General features: G+C 40.5%; 1 protein-coding gene and 2 long non-coding RNA genes across 3 annotated transcripts; all 3 read right to left on the bottom strand.

The window, feature by feature from the left end:
• Positions 1 to 480: 480 nt before the first annotated feature.
• On the bottom strand, positions 481 to 927 carry LOC137785413 (uncharacterized). Its single transcript, XR_011077506.1, has 3 exons — positions 838 to 927; positions 728 to 756; positions 481 to 616 (listed from the first exon to the last, which is right to left on the bottom strand). It is a non-coding gene; the product is annotated as an uncharacterized lncRNA (long non-coding RNA).
• A 2,382-nt stretch (positions 928 to 3,309) lies between these two features.
• On the bottom strand, positions 3,310 to 6,305 carry LOC137785898 (uncharacterized). The gene is made up of 8 exons (XM_068577457.1): positions 6,269 to 6,305; positions 6,112 to 6,174; positions 5,943 to 6,029; positions 5,748 to 5,837; positions 5,628 to 5,656; positions 5,354 to 5,395; positions 3,961 to 4,029; positions 3,310 to 3,775 (listed from the first exon to the last, which is right to left on the bottom strand). Coding segments are annotated over exons 1-8 (486 nt in total). The 5' UTR covers positions 6,270 to 6,305; the 3' UTR covers positions 3,310 to 3,670.
• Positions 6,306 to 8,892: 2,587 nt separating this feature from the next.
• Positions 8,893 to 9,365, bottom strand: LOC137785398 (uncharacterized). Its single transcript, XR_011077503.1, has 3 exons — positions 9,287 to 9,365; positions 9,167 to 9,195; positions 8,893 to 8,934 (listed from the first exon to the last, which is right to left on the bottom strand). It is a non-coding gene; the product is annotated as an uncharacterized lncRNA (long non-coding RNA).
• Positions 9,366 to 9,785: the final 420 nt, after the last annotated feature.

Genomic DNA, 9,785 nt, shown 5'->3' on the forward strand with positions numbered 1-9,785 from the left:
TGAATGCATTACTTTTACTTGCAATGGAGTATTTTTACATGAAGGTGTTAATATAATATTTCTACACGTTGTCGGGTCACTTTGGGTGCATCTCTCTCTGTAACCATACGGACATTCAACTAGCATGAAGACACTGCTGCTACACGAGGAATCACAAAACTGTCTTTATTTGCAGATTATATGGTGATCAGATGTTATGAAGAGAAGACAGTTACTGACTCCATTGAGGCTGAAAACATAGAAACACACACACATCCTCACTAATATGAGAATGCTGAATGAAAGAGGATTGAAATGAGTTCTTCTGCTCACAGAGACGTGAAGCTGAGCTCAAGCTGCTGTAGCTTTAAGAAATAAAACAGTAAATGTTAAGATCAGCTGTGAAAAGTTCAGAATAATGAAACTCTTTTCACAACAAGCACAGATTTATGTGAAAAATATTCACAGAAATGTATAAAAGCTGATTATATTTTGCTGGTTTCCAATCCGTCAGCGCTCATGTGAGACATGACGAGCAGATCGGTGAGTCTGACGGAGGCAGACGAGCTGGTCAAACTCCATCAGGAGCTCCGATGTTGTCATAGTCCACTGTTTCATCTCCTGCATCGTAACGCACCTGTGAGGAACAACACAATCAGAGCATCGCTTCCTGAAGATGAGGATGTGATGAAGAGCAAGAAGCAGCTGCAGGAATAAACATTCCATTATTAGCTTGTTCAAAACTCACAGCCATTTCATCCGTCTGAGTTTTCTTCTCTGAAGAGACAAAAGAAAGAGTGGACTTTAGTTTCAGTAAAAATCCTCTTTCATGAGCTTCAACATGTGGATGTTCTTCACCTTTAATTCTTGCCCACATGTTGACGGCCACAAGGATTATGATGAGTGCTGCTAATCCAACAGACACAAAGATGAACCTCCACCAGACTGCAACGAGGAGGAAACATTAAGAAGTATTTCATTACAGCTTTTAGACTTAAAACAAACTTTATTCACATTTACAATTGTGAAATGTTCCTTTACATCAACATGAAAATGTTGTATTTGTTTTATTTAATTCATGAACATAAGAGAACAACTTGCACTCCAGCAATAATAATAATAATAAATAATAAATAAATTATTGATCACTTTCTATTTCTTTGGTATTTTTCTAGAAAGAGAGGTAGTCGAGTAAACAACTTTTTTTCTTTTGACTCAAAAATACCAAAACAAATCATCAAAAGTTGAGTCACTACTTTGTAGTTCTGGTGAATCTTCACTGAGTGTAGAAGTTGTCGAGGTTTTACCTGATTTTGTGTCATCTTCAATTGTTGTTGTTGTTGTTGTTGTTGTTGTTGTTGTTGTTGTTGTTGTGTCTTCACCTGAACAGATGAACACAACTCAACAATCTAAAAAAACTTCCAATACATGAAAGAAAGTGAATAACTTTAAATTATTCTCACCTGTTTGATCACCTGAGGTTGAATCTCTGAAAGGAAACTTCTGCACTTTGTCCCCTGTGGTCACTTCACACATCAATGAATTAAACCTTGATGTGTAAAAGAAATGAGAAGTCATAAACTTCAGAGAGGAGGAGCAGTAAGACGGTGATGTCATCAAGTCTTTGTTGTCTTTGTCCACTTCTTGACCCTGATGAAGCCACTTCACTGTGTGTTTACATCGTCCATAAGTCGCCACAGAGCAGTTCACCGTCACCTCACCAGCGTCCTCGTGTTCAGTCACTGGTGAAGATGGAGACATTGAGAGAGGAAGAAGAGGAACTTCATCATCATCATCATCATCATGTTTCAGTATATTGTTCTGACCAGACAGTTTGAGAACATGATGATGTGAATACTCACTGGTGACAACACACAGATCAACCACAGTATCTTGTGTTCCTGATCTGTTCTGTCTGCAGTCATAACGACCGACATCTTCATCTGTGACATTCTTTATAACCAGAGAACATTTCTCTGAAACACTCAGTCTGTCTGATTTATCTTTGACTTCTTCATCAATCTTCCCATCTTTAACCAGAAGTACTGCTAGAGTTTTTTTTAAATCATCGAAGAGCCACGCAGTAGAGTCACAGTTCTGTTGATCATCCATCAGACTGTTACAAGGCAAAGTGACTTCTTCTCCATCTCTGACAGTGAAGGAGAGATCACGTATTCCTGTTGCTGAGAAGACGAGAGAAATAAAAAGAATAAAGAGAAATAAAAACATGAGTATTGACGTCAGAGTGAAGATCATTTTAGACACAACAACAGTGTGAGAATGTTCCTCATGGTTGGTTTCTAAGAGTTCATTAAACTCACTATTCACCTGGATGGGAAACAAACAGACTACTTGTCTGTCTCCTTTAAATGAAGGTGAGGTCATGAAGTAACATCACTGATATGAATAAAGAAGCTTCTTTAATGTCTCTGTAGTCATAAACACATTATATGTCTCCTTACCTGTAAACTGAAGCACCAGAATCACAAACAAAGAGGTTTTAATCCATCTGGGTTCAGCCATCGTTCCTCTCCGTCTCTCCCCCCTCAACTTGTTTCCGTCTTTAAGACGAATATTGAATCTACTTCCTCTAATTACTAAAGTGTCACTTCCTCCTTCCTCTGTTCTCTCATATGTCACTTGTTCCTTTTTTTATGCTCTTATGTCCAATAAGATCAGGTGTGAAGTTCACACTGACATCAAGTATCTGGAATCAACAGCAGAGACAATTTAACCCTTTTGGGGTTCAAACTGTTTCCTCTCATTCAGTTCTGTTGAACTCGACTCTTTGCAGCTTTTCTGAGAACTGGAGGAGAAGTGTGTCGGTGAGATTGTGATCAACAAACAGCAGCAGAGCTCTGGAGGTTTGACCCTCTGATGAGGACACGATGACCACACAAACACAAGAGGACAGTCCACACGTCATGAGCACGAAGACGCGCTTCTTGAATTCTCTCGAGAAGCACTTTGACCCTGGAAGGTTTGTGCTCCAACAGGTAAAACACTGATGCACTGAAGTGCCTTCACCTGCAGAGCGTCAAGCCTCCAGGAGAGCAGCAGCAGCTCTGCTCACGCTGTTCTGGCTTCAAAACGCCTTTTGGTGTCCGAGTGTGTTGGTAGAGGCAGGACATTCAACTAGCATGAAGACACTGCTGCTACACGAGGAATCACAAAACACAGTGTAGAATACAACTGTCTTTATTTGCAGATTATACAGTGATCAGATGTTATGAAGAGAAGACAGTTACTGACTCCATTGAGGCTGAAAACATAGAAACACACACACATCCTCACTAATATGAGAATGCTGAATGAAAGAGGATTGAAATGAGTTCTTCTGCTCACAGAGACGTGAAGCTGAGCTCAAGCTGCTGTAGCTTTAAGAAATAAAACAGTAAATGTTAAGATCAGCTGTGAAAAGTTGCTCACAGAACAAAGCTAACCACAACAGCTAGCGTTAGCATCACATTTGGGGTCTCAAAACGGGACTCGGTTAAGAAGAGTGTTGCTACATCTCCTGCTAGCTTTATTACTTTCATAGCAGAACATAGAATACACTGAACACAGTTATTAAAGTTAAAACGACCACATGTGGAACATTTAAAAGTGAGAGAAAAATAACAGTTATGTTGCTCGGAGACAATTTTATACCATCGACAGAGATGAGCAGATGTGAGTGAGGTTTGTCCGGTTAGGTGACGGCGACGGCAGCGTAGAGGACGCCGGGATTAGAGGAGGACATGTTCACGGTGGCGTAGGTCACCGCATCATCACCTTCATCACGTTTACTCCGACCCTACGAGGGAACAACACAAGCAAAGCAGCATCGATGGTATCGCACAGTGAAACACAACATGCAAAACATTACAAAGAATCATCATCGACACACTTTACAGCATTATGGAACACACAAAACAACACAACGCACAAAGTAACACAGTGCAACACAACGTGTGCGTCATCACCAACCAGACGGCTCACCTGAGCTGCACCGTTGGTCTTCTTGGTGTAGCTGACGGTGGCGTAGGACACTTCTTCTTCAGGTTCCTCCTGCACAGAGAAGACATCATCATCATCATCATCATCATGGTGTCTCACTGACACAAACACAGGAAATAGACGTTTTTAGTTGTAACTTCCCGTTAGACCCGCCTCATCTAACTTCCCTTTTTTTTAATCACTCACTCTCTCTCAAGACTGTACAGACAGTTACACACACAGTTAAACTTCAGAGGACAAACACACATTTCTAACAGCTTCTAATTTAATTTTGACCAAACATGTGGTTAACATTGTGAGTTAAAGCTGAAACACTTGCTTGTAGGTTCCTTCAACAAGACTTTCGTTATGTTTAGGAACATTATGGGGCTGAAAGAAGCTGTATATTTAACATTCAGAGCATTCATATAGCGGCAAACAACTATTGTCTATGTAAAGATAAAGACAATGGACGCAGGTTGGCTAGGTGGCTAAGTAGCTAGTTAGCTAGGTAGCTTGTCTTTCTCTGGAGCGGTGTGGACTGAAGCGGAAGGACTTGACTTCTTTTCTGTAATGGGTGTTGCATGAAAACATGGTGGAACTAGCTAGCTAGCTAGCTGTCCACTAGGTATCTAGCTAGCTATCTGTCCACGAGGTATCTAGCTAGCTATCTGTCCACTGGGTATCTAGCTAGCTATCTGTCCACTGGGTATCTAGCTAGCTATCTGTCCACTAGGTATCTAGCTAGCTATCTGTCCACTGGGTATCTAGCTAGCTATCTGTCCACTAGGTATCTAGCTAGCTATCTGTCCACTGGGTATCTAGCTAGCTATCTGTCCACTAGGTATCTAGCTAGCTAGCTGTCCACTAGGTATCTAGCTCGCTAGCTGTCCACTAGGTATCTAGCTAGCTAGCTGTCCACTAGGTATCTAGCTCGCTAGCTGTCCACTAGGTATCTAGCTAGCTAGCTTGATCATTCCATCATGTTTTAATGCTACACTGGTGACAGAAAATGATCCAAACAACGTTGGTGCTCATCTAGCGATAGCGACTTTCTTTCCTACGCTTTGACAAGAGTGTGTGAAGCAGTAAGTTGTTAAATATTGCTCCTTTCCTTCTGCTCTCTGTGTTTCATAATGTTACCACTCGACTGCTCGCTGTAGTTCCTACAAAGCTTCACCTCAGTCAGTCCACAACTTTCTGTAAGTTTCTTTTCCCCGTCTTCATGATCCCTCATCACTCTCCTGGAGCATTTTCTCTGAGTATCTAATAAAGACGCGGATGTGTTTACATGGCAGTAACTTAGAAGCCCAGTGCGTCTCATACAGACGCCAAAGGGCGTGGAAAGCGTCGGTGTTTGGCGCTGTGGGAAACTCTGATAAGCGTGCGGTCTCACCGTGTCCTGATGGGTCTCTGGAGCCGGGTTTAAGGTCAGCTCCTGGACACAAAGCATTTTACAGTTCAGTTAATTCACTTGTTGCCGGGGATCCAAAACAAACCAGAAATTTATGCTGTTTATGGCTGAATGAGAAAAACATGAATTAGCTTTGGGACACTTTTCTTTTGATTTTCCTCACAATCACTTCCTGCAACCATTTTGTTTTATTACAACACTGGTGGTAATGTTAATCTGTTCTCAGCTATGGAGTCAAAATTCACTTTAAACTCACAGCGCCGCCGTCCGTCCGTGTTGTGTTCCCTGAAAAGAGAAAAAAGGGTTTGATAAAAGCTTCCACAAAGATAATATAGTATTCTTAAAATCTGAACTTTATTAAAGTTTCATCTCTCACCTTTAGTTCTCTTCCATTTGACGACAGCCACGATGATTATGAATATTAAGAGCGCTACTAAAACCACAGCCACAATGACAAACCACCAAACTGCAAAACACAATAAATATGTTTAATCATTTTAAATAAAAACTAAAACTTTTTGGTGCAAAGATTGAACTAATTCACTGATTGTAGAAGTTGTCGAGGTTTTACCTGATTTTATGTCATCTTTAGTTGTTGTTGTTGTTGTTGTTGTTGTTGTTGTTGTTGTTGTTGTTGTTGTTGTTGTTGTGTCCTTACCTGAACAGATGAACACAATTAAACATCTAAAAAAAATTCCAATAAATGAAAAAGAAAGTGAATAACTTTAAATTATTCTCACCTGTTTCATCACCTGAGGTTGAATCTCTGAGAGGAAACTTCTGCACTTTGTCCCCTGTGGTCACTTCACACATCAATGAATTAAACCTCGATGTGTGAAAGAAATGAGAAGTCATAAACTTCAGAGAGGAGGAGCAGTAAGACGGTGATGTTTTTACTTCTTTGTTGTCTTTGTCCACTTCTTGACCCTGATGAAGCCACTTCACTTTGTGTTCACATCCTTCATATGTCAACACGATGCAGTTCACTGTCACCTCACCAGCGTCCTCGTGTTCAGTCACTGGTGAAGATGGAGACATTGAGAGAGGAAGAAGAGGAACTTCATCACCATCATCATCATCATTATAATGTTTCAGTATATTGTTCTGACCAGACAGTTTGAGAACATGATGATGTGAATACTCACTGGTGACAACAGCCAGATAAACCTGAGCATCTGTTTGGGCTGATCTGTTCTGTCTGCAGACATAATGACCGACATCTTCATCTTTGACATTCTTTATAACCAGAGAACATTGCTCTGCAACACTTAGTCTGTTTGATTTATCTTTGGCTTCTTCATCAATCTTCCCATCTTTAACCAGAAGTACCAATCCGGTTCTTGAACCAGTGAAGAGCCACGCAGTAGAATGATAGTTCTGTTGATAATCCATCAGACTGTTACAAGGCAAAGTGACTTCATCTCCATATTTGACAGCAACGTAGAGCAAACGTTGTCCTGTTGCTGCTGCTGAGAAGAAGAGAGAGAAAGAAAAAGAATAAAGAGAAATAAAAACATGAGTATTGACGTCAGAGTGAAGATCATTTTAGACACAACAACAGTGTGAGAATGTTCCTCATGGTTGGTTTCTAAGAGTTCATTAAACTCACTATTCACCTGGATGGGAAACAAACAGACTACTTGTCTGTCTCCTTTAAATGAAGGTGAGGTCATGAAGTAACATCACTGATATGAATAAAGAAGCTTCTTTAATGTCTCTGTAGTCATAAACACATTATATGTCTCCTTACCTGTAAACTGAAGCACCAGAATCACAAACAAAGAGGTTTTAATCCATCTGGGTTCAGCCATCGTTCCTCTCCGTCTCTCCTCTCTCAACTTGTTTCTGTCTTTAAGATGAATGTTGAATCTATTTCCTCTATTTTGTCACTTCCTCCTTCCTCTGTTCTGTTCTCATACAACACTTTGTTTTATTAGTGATGTACACTGAACATGAAGTATTGAAAGAAGCTCCACAATGAGACACTTCTGATGCTTTGATCCATCAGTATTAAGGAGTACTTTTACTGATAATACTTCGGTACTTTTACTTCAGTCGCTTACTGAATGCATTACTTTTACTTGCACTGGAGTATTTTCACATGGTGTTGGTGCATTTTTTAAGGGTGTTAATATAATATTTCTGCACGTTGTGGGGTCACTTTGGGTGCATCTCTCTCTGTAACCATACGGACATTCAACTAGCATGAAGACACTGCTGCTACACGAGGAATCACAAAACACAGTGTAGAATACAACTGTCTTTATTTGCAGATTATATAGTGATCAGGCGCTGTACCGGTCCGTCTTGGTGAAGAGGGAGCTGAGTCGGAAGGCGAAGCCATCAGAAGCCATCATCATCATCATGTCTGCTTACTGACACAAACACACAAAACCAGGAAATAGACGTTTTTAGTTGTAACTTCCCGTTCGACCCGCCTTCTCCTCTAATGGAGAGTTGCATCATCTAACTTCCCTTTTTTTTAATCACTCACTCTCTCTCAAGACTGTACAGACAGTTACACACACAGTTAAACTTCAGAGGACAAACACACATTTCTAACAGCTTCTAATTTAATTTTGACCAAACATGTGGTTAACATTGTGAGTTAAAGCTGAAACACTTGCTTGTAGGTTCCTTCAACAAGACTTTCGTTATGTTTAGGAACATTATGGGGCTGAAAGAAGCTGTATATTTAACATTCAGAGCATTCATATAGCGGCAAACAACTATTGTCTATGTAAAGATAAAGACAATGGACACAGGTTGGCTAGGTAGCTAAGTAGCTAGTTAGCTAGGCAGCTTGTCCTTCTCCGGAGCGGTGTGGACTGAAGCGGAAGGACTTGACTTCTTTTCTGTAATGGGTGTTGCATGAAAACATGGTGGAACTAGCTAGCTAGCTAGCTGTCCACGAGGTATCTAGCTAGCTATCTGTCCACTGGGTATCTAGCTAGCTATCTGTCCACTGGGTATCTAGCTAGCTATCTGTCCACTGGGTATCTAGCTAGCTATCTGTCCACTAGGTATCTAGCTAGCTAGCTGTCCACTAGGTATCTAGCTCGCTAGCTGTCCACTAGGTATCTAGCTAGCTAGCTTGATCATTCCATCATGTTTTAATGCTACACTGGTGACAGAAAATGATCCAAACAACGTTGGTGCTCATCTAGCGATAGCGACTTTCTTTCCTACGCTTTGACAAGAGTGTGTGAAGCAGTAAGTTGTTAAATATTGCTCCTTTCCTTCTGCTCTCTGTGTTTCATAACGTTACCACTCGACTGCTCGCTGTAGTTCCTACAAAACTTCACCTCAGTCAGTCCACAACTTTCTGTAAGTTTCTTTTCCCCGTCTTCATGATCCCTCATCACTCTCCTGGAGCATTTTCTCTGAGTATCTAATAAAGATGCGAATGTGTTTACATGGCAGTAACTTAGAAGCCCAGTGCGTCTCATACAGACGCCAAAGGGCGTGGAAAGCGTCGGTGTTTGGCGCTGTGGGAAACTCTGATAAGCGTGCGGTCTCACCGTGTCCTGATGGGTCTCTGGAGCCGGGTTTAAGGTCAGCTCCTGGACACAAAGCATTTTACAGTTCAGTTAATTCACTTGTTGCCGGGGATCCAAAACAAACCAGAAATTTATGCTGTTTATGGCTGAATGAGAAAAACATGAATTAGCTTTGGGACACTTTTCTTTTGATTTTCCTCACAATCACTTCCTGCAACCATTTTGTTTCATTACAACACTGGTGGTAATGTTAATCTGTTCTCAGCTATGGAGTCAAAATTCACTTTAAACTCACAGCGCCGCCGTCCGTCCGTGTTGTGTTCCCTGAAAAGAGAAAAAAGGGTTTGATAAAAGCTTCCACAAAGATGATATAGTATTCTTAAAATCTGAACTTTATTAAAGTTTCATCTCTCACCTTTAGTTCTCTTCCATTTGACGACAGCCACGATGATTATGAATATTAAGAGCGCTACTAAAACCACAGCCACAATGACGAACCACCAAACTGCAAAACACAATAAATATGTTTAATCATTTTAAATAAAAACTAAAACTTTTTGGTGCAAAGATTGAACTGATTCACTGATTGTAGAAGTTGTCGAGGTTTTACCTGATTGTATGTCATCTTTAGTTGTTGTTGTTGTTGTTGTTGTTGTTGTTGTTGTTGTTGTTGTTGTTGTTGTTGTGTCTTCACCTGAACAGATGAACACAAATCAACAATCTAAAAAAACTTCCAATACATGAAAGAAAGTGAATAACTTTAAATTATTCTCACCTGTTTCATCACCTGAGGTTGAATCTCTGAAAGGAAACTTCTGCACTTTGTCCCCTGTGGTCACTTCACACATCAATGAATTAAACCTCGATGTGTGAAAGAAATGAGAAGTCATAAACTTCAGAGAGGAGGAGCAGTA

Source organism: Clinocottus analis, unplaced genomic scaffold (assembly GCF_023055335.1).
Source record: "Clinocottus analis isolate CAN_PGR_092001 unplaced genomic scaffold, fCliAna1.0.p SCAF_15, whole genome shotgun sequence".
Taxonomy (NCBI): Eukaryota; Metazoa; Chordata; class Actinopteri; order Perciformes; family Cottidae; genus Clinocottus; species Clinocottus analis.